We start from the raw sequence: 25,077 nt of genomic DNA, 5'->3' as shown, positions 1-25,077 counted from the left end.
TAAGACATAGGGAATCTTACAAATCTTTCAGTTACCCTGTTGTAGAAATGAAAGAACTCACTGAGGGTAGCCTAAAGTACAGAATTTGTGAGGTCTCCTTTGGTAGCATTTGAAAGAATGTATTGAGAGAACTCCTGGCATTGGAAAGCTTGTGGGAATATTTCTTGGTTCAACTCAAAATTTAAGAAATTTAAAGTTTGGGAAATAAGTTCCATTTAAAGAGATACTTGATTTTAATGTGACAATCTCACCCACTGAGTCTGAGTGCTGTCTCGGGTCAGCCATGCCGGGTGGGCTGAGATCCACTATGAATGTCACGACTGGGTGTGGTGGCACAAGCATGTAATCCTACTTGGGAAGCTAGTAGGAAGGATTCCAAGTTTCCAGAACTGTCTGGACTATATTTTAGTTTCTGGTATTCCCAGGGAAACTGGGCTCCGCTTTTGGAAATTGTATCTTGTTAATCATAGAATTTAACCATTGAACCCAGAAGAAATCTCTGTGACTATTTAGTAAACTTGGAGTGAGTAGCAACCTACCAGGCAAGCTATAGGTAGTTGTATTATGTTTCCCCAAACTCTTTGCCTCCCTCCCCCCACCTCTGTGTGTGTGTGTCTGTCTGTCTGTCTTGTCTATCTGTCTCATCTTCCTTCCCTTTCTAACTTTTAAAATTTCATGAGTAGTGTTTTGCCTGCATCCATGTCTGTCCTGCATATGTGTACCTGATGCCTGATGAGGCATTGAGTCCCCTGGAACTGGACTTACAGGTAGTTTTGAGCCTCCCTTCTGGGGTGCTGGGGATTAAACCTCTAAAGAGCATCCTATGCTCCTAACCATTGAGCCAGCGTCTTCTCATCCCCTCTTGGCTTCCTTGAAGTAGGCAATAGCTAGGAAATAGCTGCTAACTTAATTTTTATTGTAGCCCAGAATGACTTCACATTCACTTACAATGCTCCCGTCTTATTCTACAATCACATTTTGAAGTAGTATTTTGACAGGAAGTATATGTCCTCATTAAAAATACACAGCAAAAAAAATATTTATTTTCCCATTACTTCATTTTAGACACTTTCCCCCTTTATTAATGTCTAGTCTACTTAAGAAGACATATGAATATAGTAACCTTCTGTTCCACCCTATTACACATATTTTATTAGGTTTTGATACTAGAAATACCTGAGTGCAGCATCAGGTTTATTTAGCCACTAATGGGCATTCAACCATCAGACACTGCTCCAGTTTGACTTGGTTACCTCCTTGCCTGCTGGTTTGGAAAGGTATAGGCTTTTTAAAGCAATCTGGATGACAAACACAATCCTATCCAATAGCCTCTGGGGACACTGCTCTCCCTTGCTCATACCCACACAGACATACGTGTATAGACATAATTAAAAATAAATATTTGTCTTAAGTATTTTGTTTTTAGTTTTTTTTTTTCTTGTCTTATTTTTAATGCAGGTGTGGTGGGGTCGTGGTCGGGGGAGGGGGCAGGCCTTCATGCATACTCAGCAAAAGTTCTACCACTAAGATGCCTATCTAGCCCTGTGGTCCTCCAGGAAGGTGCTTGGCCTTTGAGGGAGACCACAAGAGTCACAGAGCAGAAAGGCAGATGCAGCCGCTGATTCTAGTTCTGAAAGGAGTTTTTCACCCAACCCCAAGGTCTACAGTTGCCTTCGCGCCCTCAGGGTTTCTTCAGCACCCTGTACTAGCACTCCATGGGGCTCAGACACGGGTGACAGCAGGATTCAGGGATCTGGAGAAGCCTAGAATCTGTAATTTGATCTCTATCTTGCTTAGTAAAAGTTGTTTCTATTGTCCCTCGAGCTCCAGGAGGCGGGCCTAGGGTTCGCTGGCCTATCACTGTCTTATTTGAATGCGTGGCCTACCCAACGAGGAGTTTACTCCGTAGGTGAGGCTATCTGTGGTTATCAGGTTGGTTACTTTCCTTCCTGCATCCCCTCCCAGCCCCCGACATTAGGCACGTTTGTGTTCTTTGGAAGTAGATCCTAGATCCCAGTCCTGGGTATCCAGGTCGCCCTCACTGACTTCAGGAGCCTCAGACGGACACCAGGACACCCAGAGGCTGGAAATGGTGCGTGCTAACGCGTTCCAGGTATGTGGAGAAGGCAGACGCGATCTCAGGCCGTAACGGGTACATGACCTGTTGCACGCAAATGCGTCTCATCTGGCTCTGCTGCGCCACGCTGCCCAAATCCCGCTTGTTGGAGCTGGACCAGCAGGCAAAGCCGCGGTCCTGTCCTTACCTGAGCGCTCAGTTAGCTTAGCGGCCGCAGCCTACGGACACCGTAGAGGGTCATGAGTAGGCAGCCTTAGGAGTCGAACCGGAGCTCATGAGCCGAGGTGAGGGAATGCAATCTGCGTGGGTGGTGACTGTTAGGTCACTGGCCCGCTCTCCCTAAAACTTCCCCGCACCCCATGCAGTGTCTCAGGGCCCAGCTATCCAAAGCACCTGTAAGTCTGAATGTAAAAATAAATGAAGCAGAGAAGCAGCCAAACGTGATTACAACGGACTGAGACCACTTTATCGGACTGAGACACCTTTTTTCCGGGAAGGTTGAGTGCACTTTAGAGGGTCTGGGGAACATGTATTTATACCTAGTAAGCCACCGGGAAGTTAAGCTAATTTTTTTTGTGGTTTGACTGGGAGCAGAGTATACGCAGGCGTACTGCTTCTGTAGGCGTAGGGGAATGAATGGGGTCGGGCTACAACCTGACTCAATTCCTCACGATCTGAGACTTTGATCCACGCAAGAAGCAGCTCTTTTTAAAGTGGGGAAACCAGCCTTTGTGGACTCTATTTTTGTCCTCCCTTCCGGCTCTAGTCTTTGGTTGCTCTTTGTTTTTGTTTGTTTGTTTGGTTGGTTTGTTGGTTGGTTTGTCCACCAGATCTGAAGGTTGTTTCTCCCTTTAGGACTTCACCATGGTCGCCTGTGACTTGATGTATAACTCTCCCAAAGAATCGCTCCTCGGCTCCCTTTCTGCTTATCCTGTAACATTATTTATCTAACAGTAACCCCAAGAGCCTTGAGGCTGGGATATGAGCAACAAACAGACATGTTTGTGTTCTTGAACTTGGCGTTCCCAACTTAGGCTCCAAGTCAGGCCCGCTCACCTGTTCTCAATAAGCCAATAAAAAGAGCAAAGTTATTAGTGAAAAGCAGAAAAAGATTAATTTCGTAAATGCACATTGGAAGAGGGACAGAGAGATCTAGGGAGGGCCCTGAAGTGAGAAAGTTTAAAGAGGACCAAGGACTTGCACAAGCAATGCAGGTCCTGTAGTGCAGGTCAGGGTGAGGTCCCGCCCTCTGCTCACCCCCCAGTGCTGGGCTTCAGTCTCTTCCCGGCAGGGGTCTGACAAGGTGTTAGAAGGGTGTGAAATCCCTTTCTGGGAGACAAGCTCCCCCTCTCTGATTGGCACCTTTGCCTTCCTTAAACTTGAGATTCCTGAGAAAACTCCCATGGGGGCGGGGGAGGGGTGTTCATTGTTTCAGGGTCTTTCGAATATCCTCAGTTCTGCCAGGCAGGTTACAGTCAGAATTTATTGACCACTCATGTTCAACAGCATTGGTGGTGGTGGTAATTTACCAAATAAGCCTGACTTTGCTTTCTACCTGGGCAGTGGTAATCCAAATGCTTTTATTCCAATCTTTTATCTTGTTTGTTTTTTCTTTTTCTTTTTTCTTCTTTCTTTTCTTTTATTTGTGAGACTAAGCCTCACTATGCTTGGCCTGAAACTGCTTATATGAACAACACCGTTGTGGAAATTGAATGAAAAAAAAAAAAAGGAAAATGGAAACAAGACTGTTTCTAGGTATGGTAGTAATGGTGAATCAATCCTACACCAGTTAGGTTTTAAAGGGGATATTTATTTTGGGGGGTAAAACTTACATATACACAAACGGTCAGGAAAGGAGCCTGGCCGCTGGAGCCCCGGCCAACCAAGCCCCGGAACCAAGAGAGTCGAGCCGAGGCTTGCTGCTCTTCTTTTAAAGAGAAATATACCATGCCCCAGTGGGCTGGTATTTCAGCGGATATTGGCTGACGGAGAGGAGGGTGCTCCCGCAACACTGTGGGCTCCTGCTTCAGCGACTATTGGCTGAAGCAGCGGAAGGTACTCACGCAGCACCTCCCCCTTTTGTTTAAGTAAGAGAGTTCTAAGCCTACTACAAAATTATATACAGTAAGTACAATCCTACACAATTATATACAATAAGTACAAATATCCTATTCTAACTAGCTAAAGTCTTGTATAATAAATAACTTGGCCAAGTCCTGAGAGGAAATTAGCTACATTTATCTAATTTTCAACCCCATAGAAGATCCAAGAAGGGAAATAATGTTACCTGAGTAATTAGGAAGTGCAATCAAAGAACTTCCAAAACATGCAACAAATCACAGAGACAACTGGCTACCTGGGCAATCACCAAAGACCTGTTTGCAGCGTTGAAGCAACCAACTTTGACTAAGGCCTAGAATAACAGATTATTTTTAACAGGCAAGAGATTTTTCAAAACCATCTTACCCTGTCTTGGCAAGATTTAACAGTTCTGTTTATCCATTTCTGGATTTTATCCATTTCCGGATTTTAACAGGCAAGAGATTTTTCAAAACTGTCTTACCCTGTCTTGGTAAGATTTGACAGTTCTGCTTATCCATTTCCGGATACCGTGTATTTGTCAGTAGTTGAGGTATGGGCAGTTCCTTGCCCAGAGGCCAGTTTTATCAAGAAGACAAGCTCCAAGTGGAGTGTCTTTGGTGTTCAACAATCTCTCGGGAATAGGTCGGTGTTGCCAGGAGTGATTGTGTCTCACTACACAGAACTCTAAGATTAAATTAAATGCCATTTTCTACAGCTCTTCGAAGAGGTTGAAGACTATTTATATATAACCTCTATGTATCTAAAGAACCTGATTAGTCTAACCATAAATATGACAGACATAGATGACTATTGATCTACAATTCTTAACATGTATCTAACTTAAAGACTAAGAGAATAAACAATTGTGCAATAAATGAGGACAATGACCTCCAAATGTAAACAATAAATATCAATACATAAACAATATATGAGTATCTTAATCAGAGGTAGAAATGTACACTGCAATATGGTATACAATATATATCAATACATAAAAATGTTTTAAATAGGTAGAAGCATGCATACATACAATATTCAATATAATTTAACTTTGTATCCATATACAAAAATCTATAACGATGTAATTATCTATAAACAATAACTCACAAATACCATTATTATCTATCCAATTTTCCCTCTTATTTTTTTTTCAAAAAGATCCCTGAGCTTATAAAATTCCTTTCCCAACTTTCAACTGTATACTAATTATAATCAATCCCTAAATATTGTTCATAAACCTGAGGATAAACTTTGCTGACAGAGGGGACATCGTCCTCTAGAATTACTTCCAGCTGTCATGGGGGTGAGGTTCTTTCTGGAGGATCCTGTGAAAGTAAAATGATGGTTAAATTTCAAGATCAATGTCTTTTAAAATTGCAAACAGTCTCTGAGTATTTTGTGGAGGTCTGGCCAGAATGTTGTACAAGATGCGCACCATTTCAGCTAACCAAGTTGGAATCATCTGTGCAGCTGATACCCGAAACAGGACTTGTAGTAGCACTATCAGTATCATGACGTCATATCAACCAAGTGGAGTTGTTGTTATGGGGGTCCCATCTTCTTCCTGAAAACTTCAAATGTCAGTGCAGAAAGAACTCATTGTTCATTGTAGAAAACTTAAACATTAATTATATAGACATATACAAACATATATTCAATGAAAGGTATGATAGACATATTCAATGAAAAGTATGATAGATATGAAGAAAAGCAAAGATGTTTTCTAAACTCATATTTCTTTCTGTCTCATATCATGGCTCTTGACATAAGACAGAAACTCCAGAAACTCTGGGTTTTTCTCCTAACAACAGGCTTGGAATTAGAGAGGGACCGAGCCAAGAGTCCAACTCCAAAACCAGCTCTATAAATTCAGAAATATGATTTAGTATATTCCAGAGCTTCATACTCACAGGACATATTCAGTTTTCTTGATAATCCATATTGGGTAGTTATTTTTCCATCTGTCAGTATTCAAACATCCAGGGTCCTTTGAATTTTTCAAAGACGAGTGTTTTCCTGTGGAGATAAGAACAGAACCCTGCCCCCATTCTATGTTTTTCTTACCACCTGTATGGTCATCATCATCGTAGATGCTGTCATTTCTCCTTTCCAAGAGGTTTCTTCTCTTCAAATCTAACCTTTATTAATTTTGATGGTATCCACAATTTTTCTTCTCCTGTGGAAACAAGAGCAAAACCCCTTCCCCAACGTAGCACATCTCCTGGCTTCCATTGAGAGGTCAGCACATCCTTGATATAAACCGGTTGATTTAGTTCAGCAGACTTTTCCATTATCCAGTGTCTTTCTGCCGCTGTTGTCCCCTTCTCATTAGCGTTAAGAAAATTCAAGGTTAATTAGGCATTATGTGATCTATTTCTGGGGGCATTTTCCACCCCTTTCTGTTTATTTACCATATCCTTTGTAGTTCGATTTGATCTTTCTATGATTGCTTGACCTGTAGGATTGTATGGTATACCTGTAACATGCTTAATATTATAATAAGCAAAAAACCGTTTCATTTTCCTAGAGACATAAGCTGGACCATTATCTGTTTTTATTTGTGCAGGTATTCCCATAATGGCCATAACTTCTAATAAATGTGTGATTACTGAGTCAGCTTTTTCTGAGCTTAAAGCAGTTGCCCACTGAAAGCCTGAATAAGTGTCAATTATGTGATGTACATATTTTAATTTTCCAAATTCTGCAAAGTGGAAGACATCCATCTGCCAGATTTCATTCCTTTGAGTACCCTTCGGGTTAGTCCCTGCAGGTAGTGGTGTTTGGTTATATAAAGAGCAAGTAGGGCATCTCTTTACAATCTCCTTAGCTTGTTGCCAGGTGATGGAAAACTCTTTCTTTAAACCTTTGCTATTGACATGATGTTTTTTATGAAATTCTGAGGCCTGCAACACGCTTCCAATCAATAATTGATCAATTTCTGCATTACCTTGTGCTAGAGGACCTGGCAGACCCGTATGGGACCGGATGTGTGTTATGTACATTGAGCAAAGCCTATTCCTGATTATGTCTTGTACCTGGATAAACAATGAAGTCAACTCTGTATCATCTGGTATAAATTCAGCAGTTTCAATATGCAAGATAACTTTCTGCATATTGTGAATCTGTAACAATATTAAGAGGTTCTTTAAAATCCCTTAGCACCATAAGAATGGCATATAATTCGGCCTTCTGGACAGAAGTATAAGGGATTTGTTCCACCTTACTCAATTCATCTGATTTGTAACCAGCCTTCCTTGATTTATTAGCAACAGTATAAAATGTGTGGGCTCCAGTTATTGGAGCATCATGTACAATTCAAGGAAGAATCCAAGAAGTTCTCTTTATAAGGTTAAGTCTACCGCTTTTTGGATAGTTGCTATTAATTTCTCCCAAAAAATTAGCACAAGCCCTTTGCCATGGTTCATTGTCTTCCCATAACTTTTTTATTTCATCAGTAGTGAAAGGCACTATAATTTCTGCTGGGTCTATACCTGCTAGTTGACGAAGTCTCAGTTTACCTTTTATAATTAATTCAGAGACATTTTCTACATAAGTTTTCAATTTTTTACTTGGTTTGTATGGTAAAAAGATCCATTCTAAAATAGTATCTTCCCTCTGCATTAAAATTCCCGTAGGAGAAATTCTGGAAGGCAATATGACTAGAATGCAACTAAGATTTGGATCCACCCTATCTACATGTGCCTCCTGTAATTTTTCCTCAACCATGGTCAGTTCCTTTTCTGCTTCAGCTGTTAACTCTCTGGGATTATTCAAATCTTTGTCACCATCTAAGGTTTTGTTTAAATGAATTATTAGATCAGGTGTTATCCCAACAGCTGGTCGTAGTCTGGAAATGTCTCCTAATAATCTCTGAAAATCATTAAGAGTCCGTAATCGGTCTCTTCTAATTTGTGCCTTTTGTGTCCTAATTTTCTGTAAACCTTTTCTGTAACCTAGGTAATTAACAGAATCTCCTCTTTGAATCTTTTCAGGAGCAATTTGTAATCCCCATTTAGGCAAAATTATCTTTACTTTCTCAAACATTCTTTCTAAAGTATCTATGTTTGAATCGGATAGCAAAATGTCATCCATGTAATGGTATATTATAGATTTAGGGAATTGCTTACGTATTATTTCCAATGGCTGACTTACAAAGTATTGACACAGGTTGGGGCTATTGAGCATTCCCTATGGGAGGACAGTCCACTGGTATCTCCTAGTAGGCTGGGAGTTATTATAAGTAGGCACTGTGAAGGCAAATTTTTCTCTATCCTTTTCTTGTAATGGTATGATAAAGAAGCAATCCTTCAAGTCAATAACTATAAGAGGCCATCCTTGGGTAACAGAGAAGGCAGAGGAAGTCCAGACTGTAGATAGACATGTGGGAAATCATAGCCAGAGTCAGACACAGGGGCATCTGGTAGAGTCCAGACTGGATGTGTCCCTTCAGCCATGTGAGAAGAGAGGGGACGGGACAGGACAGGAAGGGAGAAAGGAGAGGGGAACCAGGTGCAGCATGCAAGAGGCCTGAAGGTTCAAGGAGAGCTAGCAACCAAGGGAAGGGCAGCCCAGCCCCGGGGTTGGAAAGTTCAGACAGTTCAGGGTAGGGGGCATGGTATGTTATAGAGGAGGACTCTGTAACAGGTAGAGACTGAGTGATACTGGGAGAACCTGGTAGCCAGGTACCCTTTGGTGTATTAAATACATCTCAGTCATTTGTCCTGGGTTAGAAATCACAGAGACCTATCTGCCTGTCTGGCCTCCAGAGTACTGACACTAGAATTGATGTCCCACCATTTTTGCCTATGTATTTTGCTGTGTTTGTTGGTTCATTTGTTTGTTTAAGATATTGTGTAACTATTTTGTACTGGCTGGCCTGCTACTCCCTATGTAGGTAGAGGAGGCTGGCATTGAATTCACAGAGCTGCCTGACTGACTCTGAAAGACCCAGCTGAATCCAGATCCATCTAGCTGGAAGAGAAGAGCCAAAAATCTAGGTTAGCTGGTTCAGTGACTCTTTTTCAGGAACTAGCTGAAGATAAAGTTAGATTATAATCTTGAAAATAATCTTGAGAAACAGGGAGTTACCCCTCCCTCTTGTGATTATCACTAGTATTTTCGGAATTTTCCAATTATGCCCTCCCTACCCCTTTTGGATCACTGGGTTATGGTTTCTTCCCTTAAATATCCCTTCTCCCAGCTACTTGGGATCGAACTCTCTACTCCTGCATGGGAAACGAGTTTTGGCCCCAGTGCACTGGTTCCTTTCCTGTCAATAAACCTCGTGTGATTGCAGCAAGGACTGTCTCTCATGAGTTCCTGGGGGGTCGTGTTATCTCGAGACTTGACTGAGAGTCTCCCCCGCTCCAGAGGCCTTTCAGCTCTCCCTCCCAAGTGCTGGGGTGAATGATGTGCACAGCCACACCTGGCCCTTTTATACCAGTTTGAATCACTAACACTAACCAGCAGATCACGCATTGGCAGTTCACACAGGGACAGACAGCTCAGGTCACAGAATGGCTAGGAAATGGTTAAGAGGCTGCAGGGACCAGAGTCTGTGCTGAAGTCCCAGGTGGGGAGCTGAGGGAGGCCTAAGGGGAAGTCTGGAGGAACCAGGTAAGAAGTCCTAGCAGTGCAGGTGCAGAGATCCTGTGTGAATTGACACATGTCTGTTTTCTGGTATAACTAGGGGAAGCTTTTTGTTTTTTTTTAAGATTTATTTATTTATTATGTATACAGTATTATTCTGCATGTGTGCCTGCAGGTCAGAAGAGGGCACCGATCTCACTACAGATGGTTGTGAGCCACCATGTGGTTGCTGGGAATTGAACTCAGGACCTTTGGAAGAGCAAGCAGCACTCTTAACCACTGAACCATCTCTCCAGCCCTAAGGGGAAGCTTTTTGCTGTGGTTATGAAAGGAATAGCCCAGGGCATCTGGAAGAGTCCAGAGCAGGGAGAGAAAGTAGACTGGACGTGGACAGCAGACTGAACGTGGGCAGCAGACTGGACATGGCCAGCAGTCTGAACTTGGCCAGCAGACTGGACATGGCCAGCAGTCTGAACGTGGCCAGCAGACCGGACATGGCCAGCAGTCTGAACATGGGCAGCAGACTGGACATGGCCAGAGCTATCTGGGAGATCGGGCAGACTAACAAGGGGTTACAGAACAGAGAAACCATAGTGAGGGAAACAGGAGCAGAGCACAGGGAGAGAGAAAGATTACAGCAAGAATAGCAGGGTTAGAATGAGTAGCTGCAGATGGGGATTTAGTGGGGGAAGGGAAACCCATGAACTGCAGGGAGTTTAGGATAAGAGAGATGAGAAGGGCTTGGACTTTGAAAAGTCCAGCAAGTATTTCCTACACCAGCATGCCTTTTATATGCTAATAGGTGCAACTGACAGCCAAATACCTGCCGGAGGTAAAGGAAATACCTCCTTTTGGTAGAGGGGAACTGACTTCTCAGTTCCTAAGGAATACTGGCTTTTTCTTACAGCCAGAAATGCTCCTATATTGCCCAGGATGAGCTCTTTGGACTGATTAGTGGATTTGGGGAATTGGTATTTCCTTTGGATCTGACATTCCTGTCTTTTGTTGATGATAAGGGAATATGTAAATCTCTTCTGTAAATTCTTTTCAGCTGAAATTAGGGACCCAGGGAGTCCAGGTCACCCGCTGGGAGCGGGAGGAGATTCAAGCCCTGGTAGGCTGCATTTGTAGGAAGCAGCCGGTTGGTTTACCCAGCCTAAAGAGACAGGGAGCAGTCACTGTGGCTTTCTGCAAGACCAAGGCTCAATGATTCTACAGACCCTGGTTGGGCTAGCATGGTGTAGGTCTCTTTGGAGCAGTTTACAGGCAGCAGTTGATTCCTGGATGGTGTCTGTTAGCTAGCTGTGTGAAAATCTGCTGGAACAGAGTTCCTAGGGGCTTAAGTAAAGGTAAAGAACTTAGGGGAAAATCTTCATCTTGTCTCCCAACCACTGTCACTCCTGAGCCTTCTATTCAGTTTCCCCGCAGCTCCACCTTCCCAACCTTCAAGCACTTCCCATGCAGCTTCCCCAGGCCAGTGTGCCTCCCAGCAGTGTGGCTGGGCAGAGGCTCCTCCATTTTCTATAGTGCAATCTTCCAATTTTCTACCCTTTCTGGGTGTGTTATCTTTTGTTTGTTTATCTGCTGTTTACCACCTGAGGCTGGTGAAGCCTCCTCCCTGGGGCAAACATTTCAGTTTGGAGACTATGTTTCAATTTGGAAGAAGATGCCTTTAAGACTTAGTGTATTTTTTTTTTAAACCATAAGGGTTTGCTTTGATCATCGCATAAACCAACACTAAGACAGGGACCCTTGTGAAAATGATCAGAAAGATGTCACCCCATGAAGAATATACAAGTATTTGGACTTCTTGACTTCTATTTGTATTGTATAACGTAAAGACCACATCAGTCTCCAGCAGGAGTCTAGAGACATCCAATTTCGTTTGTAGTTTATTCCAGGAAGGCCACATTGAGTCTTTAAATGTGTGTTTTCTGGGCCTGGAGAGAAAGCAGTTCAGAATTCATACTGCTTTTGCGGAGGACCCAGGTTTAGTTCCCAACACCTACTTAAAACTGGCCTGTAGCTCCAAGTCCAGGGATAGAGTCAACACCTCCTTTTGGCCTCTGAAGACACTACACTCAAATGCACATACTCTTTGTAATGATCTGCTCTGTCCCTTTAAGAGACAAGCCACATCCTCCCCCTCCCCCTCTCCCTGTCTCCCAGGGCAAGTTGATCTTCAGCTTTCAGCCTGAGTCCCTTTACTTCTCTCTCTCTCTCTCTCTCTCTCTCTCTCTCTCTCAATCCCTGTCTCCCTCTCCCTCTCCCTCCCTCCCTCCCTCCCTCTCCCTCTCTGTCTCTCACAGCATATGCCTCGCTCCATTCTCCCCACTTCTACCCTTACCTCCCTCTCTGTCTCTGTCTCTCTCTGTTTCTCTAGACTCTTCTCCCTCACTCTGCATGGCATGCCTAACCATGTCTCTGTCTCTCGCCCGCTGTGTGGCTCCCTGCTCAGGACCAGCCACCTTCAGAGACTTCCGGTGTGGTCTCATGGCATGCCCATCTCTCTGTCTCTTCTCTTGAGACTGGCTTCCCCATTGAGGTCTCTCACCCACCACTCAGCTCCCTGCAGCCACGTGGCCTGCTGCCTGCCACCTCCTGGGAACCTGTAGCATTTTGCTTAAACCATTACACTCTCAACACATACACACACACTTCTGAAATGAAACCAAAATCTTAAATATATATATTAAAAAAAAAACCACTTTCTGTCCGTTGCTGATGTTGTTTCTCCTGTTAGCCTATCATAAAGTGAAGGCTGAGCTTAACCTATAAGGGCTGCCAGGATCAGGACCTTTTGTTTTAAAATTTTAATTACACTGTAAAGTAGAAGGATTTTGACCTAATTTCAGAGTTCTAATTTAAGTAATGATCCACTATTCTTTTTCAAATATTTAAAATTTTATTTTAAACACGCGTGTAAGGTGAGAGGCATTGGAGTTACTGAGTTACAGACAGTAGATCTCCACATGGTGTAGGTGCTGGGAATTGAGCTCGGGTCCTCTGCTAGAGCAGCCAGTGCAGTTGCGCTGTCTCGCCAGACCTGCACTCACTCATAAGTAAGTGCTTATCCTGTGTGTGCAGAATAAAGACGTGGACGTTCCGGCAGTATTTATACACAGAGCTGTCATAAAGAAAACTAAGTCAGAGATTTTAAAGCTTCTTGCCGGACAGTGGTGGTGGCACATGCCTTTAATCCCAGCACTCAGAAGGCAGAGGCAGGCGGATCTCTGTGAGTTCGAGGCCACTGGTCTACAAGAGCTAGTTCCAGGACAGCTAGGGCTTTTACACAGGAAAACTCTGTCTCAAACGCCCCCCAAAAAAGAGTTTAAACTTTTTACTTAAAGCTGTGGTTTGTCAATTTTTATTGTAGTGTAATTTGAGTTTAGCTAGAGTGTAAATTTGATTGTTGTAAAGTTTTAATTAGTCCTTAATCTAAACCTGGTATGGGAAAGACAGGAATTCTAACAGAAACCATGCAGACAACTTCGATGTAAGGACACAGATGCTACATTGAACTCTAAAAGTATGCAATAACTCTTTGGCTTGGCTTTATTTGTTTGTTTGTTTATATTTATTTGGTTTGTTGGTAGATTTTTTTTTTTGAGATAGGGTTTCTCTTGTAGTCCTGGCTGTCCTGGAACTCACTTTGTAGACCAGACTGACCTTGAACTCACAAAGATCCACCTGTCTCTGTTTCCTGAGTGCTGGGATTAAAGGCATGCACCACCACCACCCAACTCATTTTATTTATTTTCAGAGATGCTATTTTTATATATGTTTTCTGAATTCCATACATCTTGTAGACAATGTTTTGAGCACATTCACACACAGCTCACTCTCTCTTAACTTCTCCATTCCCCACCTAACTTTTTGACTTTTTATTTTTTTAAATAACATACTGAATCTAGTTTTGTTGTTGTTGTTGTTGTTTGAGATAGAGTTTCTCTGTTGCTTTGGAGCCTGTCCTGGAACTAGCTCTTGTAGACCAGGCTGGCCTCGAACTCACAGAGACCTGGGTGGTGGATGGAGGTGTGGTGTAGATGTCCCCTTTATGCCTGAGGGCTCCATGCACACTTAATTTACTTCACTTTCACATGTCGTGAATTTCTGCATTAATCACTGTCCACTGCACACAAACATTTCTCACAATGAGAAGTGTTACACTCTGTGAGTCTAGAGATAGGTATTAAGATTGTTACAATTTAGTAAGTTAATAGTAGATTTTCTACTGGGGCCTGTGACCTCTCCAATTCTGAGTCAGATCTACAGAAACAGACATGTTTTTCCTAGTGGGGAGTATGGCTTAAATCCATTCAGAATTCAATCTGTTACCCCAATAGCCTTGATATGATTACACCGTGGACTTATTGTATTCTAGGCTGGCTGTAGGTCCCCGTGGACTCATTGCATTATAGGCTGGCTGTATGTAGCTTTCAGGGTTCATGGGTAGTGAAGGGTGGTAGTGGCTTTTCTCCCTCTGCAGTAACATTGTAGTGGGCAGCAAAGAGCTGTGATGAGAGCCTATTTGGGGTTTTCATTTGGGGAGAAGGGGCTTTTGGGACAGCCCCGACCAACAACTCTAGTGCAAGTAATTAACATCTGTCACTGGTCTTCGTATTTGACAATCTGTGACTTCTAGGAGGTGCAGAGCGTCCAGCCTTCTGCAAGTCTGGGAACAAGACTGGGAACAAGATGCAGAGTTGGCACAAAAAAACAGAGTTCTTTTCTGAGGGATAAAAACTTCTTTTTTTTAGTATTCGCTCTGTTCTTGTTCTTCTCCGTTCCTTTCCTGTTCCGTTCTCCTACCCTCATGTTTCCCTTCTTCTCCTTCCTGATGACTTCCTTCTCTACTGCTTCCTGGTGTCCCCTCTTTTTTCCCCTTACAGCTTACACACCCCAGAATAATCTTCTAATATAAAAATTACCGTGTAGTTACATTCCATTTTTAAGTGAAGGATTACAATGAATACAGGAAGAACATGTTTTCCAACTCTCTTACATGATTAAACATTTTCCATATTATAGGTGAAAAACAAACTATCCCCAAGAACCCACATACAGTTAACCATTTATCGTTTAGACTTCTCACAGATCAGGAGCCTTCCGGCCACAACAGTTTACACAGGCAGCAGTTTTTATAATTGCCAGAAAAACAGGTTCCTAGTTTCACTTTTCATAGTTCAGAGTCCATCCAATTAGTCTTTGTTTTCTAGTTAGAGGGAGTCAGTTGTTGAAAGCTTTGCTTTAGCTGTGATGCACAGAAACCCGTGAACACATTTCCCAATATCAAAAAGAACTTTAGCTAGCCTAATTCCTGGGGCTCAGTTGTTTTCCTTAATCATTAACCTAAACCATAGTCTATACAACTCCTCAAGAGAAACTCGTAAGTCCTAGCTGTATGACACATCCTTGGTCCCGTTTTTTTTATCCCCTGCAACCCCTGCTTTGTCAGGGGTTGGGGAAACACTATATCCTACCTTTGCCTATATTAATTTTCCCACTAAGGTAACTTCTCTCATAATCCCTTACTATATTTCTTAAAACTCCTTAATCATCGAAATTTTATTTAAACAAACACTATTATAGTATAAAATCACTGCCTCAGTTAAACAGTACATCTTAAGAGGAAATCATCTTCATAATAATCCACATGTAAAAGGGCCCAGTAGAATGGGATATTTCCATGAGATACTCACACTAAATTATGGGTAGTGGGGATTCCCCACAACTGTTCACACCATGCCAGATACCAGAGAAAGCTGGAAGCAACACACATGTAAAGGCACAGCTGTAGCAAGAGACATCCTGGAGCCGAAACCCTCGGCAGGGCCTTGCCTATCCGTAATTCAGCCAACATTGTCTTGCTTCCTGGTGGCCCGAGTTCCCGAAGTGCAAGTGTCATACGCTGCTCTTCTGACTTGGCCACCGTCGAGATGGAAGCATAGTACTCTGTGTAGGGAACTGGTTTTAGACATTGATTGCATACGTTAGTTGCAGGTAATAGGTTTAATCAAGTATTTTACTTTAAAGCAAGTTTTACAAATTACAGAAGCGACGTGTTAGTGACATTAGAGCCCTATCTAAGAACATGTGCCATCTTTCCACTGTTTAACAGTCCAGTGGCATTCTCAAATAAAGATGATGTGATGGGCCAGTTCAGTGGGTTGTCAACTTGACATCCTGGGAAGAGGGAATCTCGGTTGAGGAACTGACTCCGCCAGATTGGGCTGTGGCATCTCCTTCTTGAGTCTCCTGTCTTGACTTCCCCCAGTGATTGGCTATAACCTGTAATCCACATAGACACTTTCCTGCCCAAGTTATATCTGATCATGTTTAATCACAGCAACAGAAAGCAAATAAGGATACAAATGAAATGAATTATTCACCATGAGTCCTCTTTTGTTGTCTGATGAAGAATAGGACAAAGAACCCAGCTATGTACTTTCTAATACTGGCCTCTAGTGCAACCACAAGAGATGTGCTCAGCTTCCTAACAAATTTTAAGAAGTATTAACTGGAGGCCTGCTGAGATGGCTCAGCAGGGAAAGGCACTTGCTATGCAAGCTGATGGTATGAATTCAATCTCCAGAATCTTTGCTAAGCTAGAAAGAGAGAACGTGTTCCCTGCTCCCACACGTTGTCACTGACCTCCACAAGAGCACTGTGGCATGCTTGTTCACCCCTATGCATACACACACTAAAATTAAGGCATAAAAACATTGTAAGTAGTGTCTACCAAACTAGGTGGTAAAGATTCATCAGCTAGAGAAAATATTCAGGATTAACCAGAAAACATTTATCCAATGCCCGTGAAGTTATTGCAAAGATTCTAAGGGAGAACAGGTGTTGTTGTGCTTTTGTTGTTGTTGTGGTTCCTAGGGTTTTAGACTTAGGGTGTAGTTGTCATCAACTGTCTGAGAATTCTCCCTCATTTTTCACAGCTGTGAGGGGAAGGACTCACTGTAGATCTCAGTTCCCAGACACCAGGGGACAGTTTTGTCCAGCATTTCTAAGCACACACATTCTAAGGACAGTTGCTATCGAGTCCCTGGTGAGTAGTAGACAATCAGATTTTGTGATGAGCGCTGTTAGAAAGATGCAGGACAGAAAGAGAAACTAGCAAGATTATCTGCACAGAGCTCGCGCTGTCCTGATGTTTCCTTCCCAGAAGGCTCCAGTTTACGTGCAGCATTTGTGTCTGGGGAATCTTAGTCTGTGTGAGCAGTACAGTGATGACCAAGACAACTTGGACACTTGTGGAACACAGTGTCATGTCAACTTCTTATTAATCCTGTGTGCATCTCCAGTACCATGAGGCTGACTGTCCTGGAAATGTATGTGTGTGCTTTTAGGAGCCAGTGACCTTTGAAGATGTGACTGTAACATTCACTCAGGAGGAGTGGGCTCTGCTGGATCCATCCCAGAAGAAGCTGTACAAAGATGTGATGCAGGACACCTTGAGGAACCTGGCTTCTCTAGGTACCCTGAGCATTGCCTTTCCTAGTCCATCACAGACAAGTGTTTCTAGTTTATCCATGCTGATGTATGAACTGATTATGGAAGGGGGATGGGGTGAATGTGTCAGATGCGATCACTTATGCCTTCAATTTAGCTGTTGTCTTAATTTTTTTCTGTTATTAACTCTTAACGATTTTTCTTGTTCTACATTTTAGGAAACAAGTTGGAAAACCAAAAGGTTGTAAATGAGTATGAAAATCTCTGCAGAAAATTAAGGTAATTTGTTTCCCAAGCCACATTTTATAGTTCTGTTGTGCTAGGACATTTTATGAAGAAGTAAAAGATATATGTGATATCCAGCATCAAACTAATATTGTCTCAGGGAATTTTTTTCTAAAATTAAAATGTACTAAGTATCAGCAATAGTCCATTGCAAACATTCTAATTTTGAGAACTAGAATATGATGATGCCACATGTGTTATGCAGTCATAGCTCATATATACACATGTATACATATATACACTGACCCAGTGTCAGTGTATATACCCAGTAAGATACCCAGTGTCTTAGTTTGATTTTGTCGTACTGGGATGAAGGCTGAGCCAAAGCAACTTGGAGTGGAAAGGGTTAACTTTGTCTTGCAGTTTGAAGTCCATGATCAAGGGAAATCAGGGCATGAACTCAAGCAGGAACCTCTAGGCATGAACTGAAAGCAGAGGCCATGGAAGAATGCTACTCACTGTCTTGCTCCCCATGGCTTGCTCAGTTTGTTTTCTTTCTTTCTTTTTTTTTTTTTTCACTCTTGAAGCAAGAATGCCAATTTTATTGTGTTCCTGGGCAGCTTACATAGTGCCCTTCTTGACTAGTAGCCACTCCCTATCTCTCGGAATTTTCTACTGCAAGCCCACCAGAAACCACTTCCTTGTTATCAGGAACTCATGAGGATCTCATGCTCAGAGCAGCTGCAAGCATAGGAAAACAAGTTGTTTACTCCTGTAGGCAAGAGGTCATAGAAAGTTCAGGGTCTGAGGATGTGCAGCACCTTTCAGTGGGCATAGAAGTCTGTCTTGGAGGGGCCTAAGAATATTGGGTGCTGGTCACATCCTGGGGTAGCTGATCACTTTGCTCTTATCCATGATTCGTGGTGTGGAACTGTCAGGTGTCTCTTGGACCTGGCTAGGTGTTGGCAGAGCAGACGACAAAGTTAAGTTTAGGAAGAAAGGGAGAGGTAGCTTCTGTCTCTCTCTAATCTCTCCCACTTCTCCCCTTCCCCTCCGTAACCCACTAAATAAACTCTATACCTCAGCTCTCTTTGCATGGTATATCTGTCCATCTGTCTCTTTCCCACCAAGGCCTCAGGCCACCTGCCACTGCCCCTCGTGGAGCCAGCCTCGGGTCATGAGTGTTATGAATGATAACAGGTCCCATGAAAATCTAGAGGTGCTTTCCAGAAGGTTACTGAAAATATCCATGTTCAGACAAGTGTGTTGTATATTCAGTTTGTTTTCTTATAAACCCTATGACAAGCTGCGTGGGAATGGTACCGCTCACAGAGAGCTAAACACTTCCACATTGATTATCAATCAAGAAAAGCTCCATAGGCTTGCTTATAGGTCAATATGATGGCGACATTTTCTCAATTGAAGTCCTCTATGATGACTCTCGGTTTCGTCAAGTTCAGAAATACCAGCACAGTTGGCTCCTTGTCGATGTGAGACACAAACACCCCATCATTCAGCCATAATGTGTCCTTTTTGTTTGTCTCCACGATGTCATGTTACTATAAATGCCAGCTGCTCTACAGAGGGCTGCATGGTCTGCAGACTAAGTTCCAGGACTACACAGAGAAGCACTGTCTCAAAAAGACAGAAAGAAAGAAAGAAAAATTAAGACCACAATTTAAAAATTAAGGAACAGTCTTACTTCAGTACTTTCAAACATCTAAGTTCTCCTTTAAAAAAATTATTTTTAAAAATTGAAGAGTCTTTGAACTGTAGACTCAAAAAGTCAGTTACATAATTTTATGCTCAGAGAGGAAGGAACCAGGGCATAGTGATAATCACATCAAGGCAAGCTCAGCCTCTAACAGTGCAAACAATCAGTGTCCCATCTCTAGTGTAGATTCATCATTTCTGGGTTCCCAAGGTCTTAGCCCCACTTCTCCAGGTCTGCCGCTGGTAGCACACGTAGATTTTCCTAAACTCAAGCCTGAATCACACCACATCAGCTACTGTCCCCAGGGGTCATTCTACTCTGAAGGCATCTCCAATATGCTGGTGGGTATACTCTATTGAAGCTCATTTAGAATGTGCATAATATTGTGGATTCATATTTTTGTTGAACTGTTATGGGAATATCTAATGCTCTCAAGGAGAAATTCTCCAACATACATGAATACCATTATTTCATTCGTAGCACTCCTTAAGAGGTCTTGGAAAGCATTGCAGTTCAAACATGTTACAGGTGATTTCTCAGCATGAAACCAGCATTTGTTTCCCTCAGTCATTAGTAAACAAAGTCTTAGTCATGTGCTCTTCACCTGTCTTGCAGCAGTCAACTAGAAGAGAAATTCCATGACTATAAAGAAAGTCTTCAGTGTCCAGAAATCTTCAACTGTATTCCAGAGTCTTCCATGAACTTGAAATCTTGTCCAGGACTTGCCACACGTGAAAAGCATGTGTGTGGAGAAGGAAGCATTGGCTGTCCATCTCTAGGTGTGCCCCTGAACCATCAGGAAGGACAGAAACCTCGTGAAGACCAGGACTGTGGACAGAAGTTGTATAAACATAAGGGGTTTGAAGGCAGCTCCAGCTCTCCTCTGTCCCTTCAGACACATGAAAGTGCTCACTGTGGAGGGAAACCTAAAAATAAGAACTGCAAAGAAGACTTTCTTTGTCTCCGATCTGGTCAAAGGAATGAAGATCATGACCATGCAAAGAAGTCTTACGTATGTAAACCATGTGGGAAATGCTTTTCATATCTCGATTTCTTAAAAACACGTGAAAAGATTTGTTGTGGTAAAAATACCCATGTGTGTGAACTGTGTGGGAAAGGCTTCGTTAGGATAGGTTACCTTATAAGACATAAAATAACTCACACTGTTGAGAAGTCTTCTGTATGTAATCGTGGTGCGAAGTCCTATGTGTGTAATCAGTGTAGGAAAACTTTTTCTCGTTCTGCTTCCCTTCGAAGACACACAAGAATCCACACTGGAGAGAAACCATATGTATGTAAGCAATGTGGGAAAGCCTTCATTACTTCTAGTAACCTTCAAGTACATGAACGAACTCACACTGGGGAAAAACCGTATGTATGTAAGTATTGTGGGGATGCCTTCAGGCTTTTGATTCAGTTGCAAAAGCATGAAGTAATTCACACTGGCGTGAATCCCTTTGTTTGCAAGCAATGTGGGAAAAGCTTTACTTGTTCCAGCTCCCTAAAAATACATGGAAGAATTCACACTGGTGAGAAGCCCTATGTATGTGATCACTGTGGGAAAACCTTTGCTTATTCTAGTACCCTTAAAACACATGAAAGAATTCATACAGGAGAGAGACCGTATGTATGCAAGCAATGTGGAAAAACCTTTCGTTATTCTTTTTATATTCAAAGACATGAACAAATCCACAAAAGAGAGAGACCCTATGAGTGTAAGCAATGTGGGAAAGCCTTTAGGTATGCTTTTTATATTCAAATACATGAGCGAATCCACAGCAACAAGAGACCCTATGAATGTAAGAAGTGTGGGAAAGGATTTATATATTCTAGTCAGCTGGAAATACACGGGAGAACTCACACTGGAGAGAGACCTTACGTATGTAAGCAGTGTGGGAAGGGCTTCATAACATCATATCGTTTGGGAAGACATGCACTAGTTCATAGAAAAAATAAAGATATTTGTAAGTAACATAAGACAGTCTTTTCTTTTTTTAATGTACTTTTTTAAAAGTAATATTTATTTATTAGTGATGTATACAGTGTCCTGTCTGCATGTATCCTTGTCCGCCAGAAGAGAGCACCGGATCTCATTACAGATGGTTGTGAGCCATCATGTGGTTGCTGGGAATTGAACTCAGGACTTCTGGGAGAGCAGCCAGTGCTCTTAACCTCTGAGCCACCTCTCCAGCCCGAGACAGTTTTCTCTTGGTCAGCTCTCACAGAAAACAAACTATACAAGAGTGAAAGTTTATGTTTAAAATGTGGGAAAATGTCATAGTGGAGAGAAAGAAGTGGGCTTTTGTTGTTGTTTGTTTGTTTTGGGTTTGGGTTTTTGGTTTTTGAAAACAGGGTTTCGTTGTATAGCCCTGGTTGTCCTAGAACTCATTCTGTAGACCAGGCTGGCCTTGAACTTAGAGAGATCCACTTGCTTCTGCTTCCCCAGTGCTGGGATTAAATGAGCATGCCAGCACAGTAGGGCTTGAGAAGCTTTTTTTAATTTTTTAATCCAATGTGGCTTTTAGTATTAGAAAGGCTCCAAGTAATGAGGGAAAGTCGTCTTCATTCTTTTAATTGTGAAAAAAAAGTAAAATAGCTCACACTGGAGAGAAGCCTTATGCACGCAGTGTAGAAGGCATTTAGTTCTCTCAGGGTCCTCAAAAGATATTCAAGTTAATATTTGGGAGAGAAAGTGTTCATACATGGGAAATCTTCCAAATTTTTTAATTATCCCAGGTTCTTTTAGAGACATGAATATACTCACTGTAGGTTAATTCTAAAATAAAGAATTTGTGAAATATTCATTACCAGTTTCATAGCATTTAAAAGAACGTATCTTGAGAACTCATTATTGCAAAATATGTGAGAACATTTCTTGGATCAACTCCAAAATTAAGAACTAACAAGGTTAGGGAAACAAGGTTGATTAAAAGAGACAATTGGGGTCAGGCAGTGGTGATGCTCATTTTTAATTCCAGCACTTAGTAGGCAGAGACAGGCATATCTCCAGGACAGCCAGGGCTATACAGAGAAACTTGAAAAACGAGATTTGGGTCCAGGGTGGGGTGTGAAAAGATGGGGACAGACCACCGAAGTCTAATAAATCAGAAGCAAGTTTTATTCCAGAAACCAGAATCCAAGAAAAAATAAAAAAATCTTCATGGAGCACAAAAAGTTTATCAGCTAGCTGAGACCACAGGCAGAGATGGATTTTGTAAGGCTGTGGCAAAGGCTGGTTTCTGAACCCACCTTTTTCTTTATCTACTAGGGGCACCAGGCATTAGGTCTGAACAAAGGAATTTTTACAATCTCAAGGTAAAACTCAGATACAGATTGCCTAACTTTACAATCTTCATTAATAGAGTTTTTCAATTAAACTAGTGTTCGTACTTAATCTATTGTCTTCCTTGGTACTTCCTGGTGGTGTTTACTGAAGCCCTGTGATCTCCCCTTTCACATGGCAGGGATAATGCGTAACCCAGAGGTCATATATGTTATGACTTTTTAAAAATGCTGCAAGATCCCCAGCGGCAGTAGGCAGCAGAAATGCTGTAGGTCCCCAAATGGTGGTAGTGGGCCATGTGGCGGCAGACAGCGGGCCCTGGGAGCAGCCAGTCCCAGGCAGAGATGGCTGCTGTCCCTGAGCTGTGGCTGGTCCCAGGCAGGGAGACACATGGCGGGTGGGCAGGAGACAGAGACATGGATAGACACAACAAGCAGAGTGAGGTTGAATATGTATCCAGGGGGTTATGGAGGGGAAAAAGAGAGAGAGTGGGGGGAGGGAGAAGGAGAAGAGGACAGAGAGAGAGAAAGAAGGGGGAGAGCAGAAAAGGGAACAGAGAGAGAAGCCAAGATGGCGAAGGAAGGAGGGGCTGCAGGGAGTGGGCGTGGTTTGTCTCTAAAAGTGACAAACAATCATAACAATATATCTATTTTTTAAAAGTTGACTCAGCTGATATCTGTAGGCTAGCTCTCAATTTGCAGAGAGATGCTTTGGTCTTGTAAATAGAGCTATGGGTTATAAAGCAGAGTAACCCACTGTTAATAGTTAATCCTTAAACTACTGAGAAAGCTGCTGACAGTCTGTGCTCATTCTCCTAGGCTTACAACTTTATATTTCTTTATTTCTACCTTCCTATTTCTGGAATCTACATTTTTATATTCTTATTCTTGAACTCTTCAATTGACACACATTGCAGTCACTTCAGATCTAATTTTCTGCTATAAGAATAACAAAAATCTGTGACGTATCAGGTGTCAGAGCAAATACTGGAGAAGTCCCTTGAAAATCGCTCAGGCTCATACTGACAAATGCCAACAATACAAAAGATTAAATATTTGGGGGGGGGTGTTTCTTTGCTTTATCCAGAAAATCCATACTGTGAATGAAACGTCATATTTTCCTGTTCTGAGTTGACCCTGAATTGGCCATCTTCTGGCTTTAGCTTTCCCCATGTTCCCATGCAAGCTGTCAGTCTCTGTATCCAGCAATATTGTTCATTTTTAAAGATCCATGTCTGGGGTCCAGACTTCTAATTTTTCTTGTTGAAAGTTAGCACTAATCCATCCATGTAGGTGAAGTGGAACAATCACTTTCACCCAGCAGGTGAGACCTTCATCTCAAAAGAAAATCATGAGAATAAAGCACAGTATAATGAAATAATCTTCTTGTTTGCTGAAGAGCTAGTGTGTAAGTTTAATGAATGATGTGTTTTTATACATGAGTTAGTTTTATCTTTCATTTGGTTTTGTTTTATTTAGCATCCCATTGATATTTTAATATGGAAGTATTTATTAATACTATTTTATTATGCCAGGCAGTGATGGCATATGTCTTTCATGCCAGCACTTGGGAGGCAGAGGTAGGAGGATCTCTAAAAGTTCAAGGCCAGCCTGCTCTACAAGGCAAGTTCCTGGACAGCCAGAGCTACATAGAGAAACCGTGTCTTGAAAAATGAAAAAATAAAAAATAAAAAATAAATAAATAAATAAAAACAAACAACAAAAAAGTATTTTGTTCTATCACTTTAATTAGTAGTTCAATTATTTTTTTATGAATATTGAGATTATTCTACTGGTTTCATGGGGCAAAGTCTGACATTCTTGGCTATAGCCTTATTCATTTTTGCTTTTGTTGGTATTGGGTTTTTTTGTTTTGTTTTTGAGACAGGCTATTACTGTCTAGCATGGGATAACCTAAAATTCACAATGTAAAGCAGGCTAGTCTTGAGCTCCCAGAGATCCAACCACATATGCCTCATGAATGTCTAAGTCATTATTTTTCATGAATAAAAAACCATTTAAAGATTATACGTGGTGTGTGTGTTAGTGAGTTATGAACATGTTTTCTTGCTCTATCACACCACTTTCTCTCTTGAAATGGGGTCGGAGCTGGACTGGCAGTCAGGAAGATGTGATCTATTACCTGTCTGTACCAATATAACTCTGAGGATAAAAGCAGGCTTGTGATGAAAACCCACCTTCTATGTATGTACTAGGGATTCAGGCTCAGTTCCTCAGGCCTGCACAGCAAAATTCTCCTAACCCACTTGAGTCATCTCCTGAGCCATAGCCACTTTTATTTCCGTATTGATTTATATCCATTCTGTTATGTGTATGCTTATTTTTCTCTTTGATGACTTCGATGTTTTCTATTTGCCTACCTGTCTTCAGTTTTGATCGATTTTCCATTCACTTTTATAATAACAAATGTTAACCTTCCCATCTAATCAGATGGTAGGGTTAAATACATTATACATATACATATATACATATACACATACATATATATATATATACATGCAGTTTGGGGGGATTGGTTCCTTTTGAATTTTGCAACAGGATCTTTCTTTTATTTAAAAAAAAGATTTATTTATTTATTATGTATACAGCATTCCTTCCATGTGTGCCTGCAGGCTAGAAGAGGGCA

At 41.9% G+C, this 25,077-nt stretch overlaps 1 protein-coding gene across 2 annotated transcripts; it reads left to right on the top strand.

The window, feature by feature from the left end:
* The first annotated feature begins 1,983 nt into the window (after positions 1-1,983).
* Positions 1,984-24,855, top strand: LOC148121817 (uncharacterized). Of its 2 annotated transcripts, none has more exons than XM_087907202.1 (4): positions 1,984-2,113; positions 17,107-17,233; positions 17,428-17,488; positions 19,764-24,855. In XM_087907202.1, the coding sequence occupies exons 1-4, from the start codon at positions 2,090-2,092 to the stop codon at positions 21,118-21,120; spliced, it is 1,569 nt and encodes a 522-aa protein (XP_087763328.1). In that variant the 5' UTR covers positions 1,984-2,089; the 3' UTR covers positions 21,121-24,855. The 2 variants fall into 2 exon arrangements, with proteins under 2 accessions (XP_087763328.1, XP_087763327.1); XM_087907201.1 differs by lacking the exon at positions 1,984-2,113 and adding an exon at positions 2,407-2,472.
* The last annotated feature ends 222 nt before the right edge of the window (positions 24,856-25,077 follow it).

This window comes from Myodes glareolus, chromosome 6, assembly GCF_982192425.1.
Source record: "Myodes glareolus chromosome 6, mMyoGla1.1, whole genome shotgun sequence".
NCBI classification, from domain to species: Eukaryota; Metazoa; Chordata; class Mammalia; order Rodentia; family Cricetidae; genus Myodes; species Myodes glareolus.
This window is presented reverse-complemented; position numbering and strand designations above follow the sequence as displayed.

Bases quoted from the DNA above. Each gene is read 5' to 3' on its own strand.
- LOC148121817 (XM_087907201.1), top strand. From the start codon at position 2,437: ATGCAGTGTCTCAGGGCCCAGCTATCCAAAGCACCT. The intron at 17,234-17,427 runs GTACCCTGAGCA...TCTACATTTTAG, and splicing joins GAGGAACCTGGCTTCTCTAG to GAAACAAGTTGGAAAACCAA. The intron at 17,489-19,763 runs GTAATTTGTTTC...CCTGTCTTGCAG, and splicing joins AATCTCTGCAGAAAATTAAG to CAGTCAACTAGAAGAGAAAT.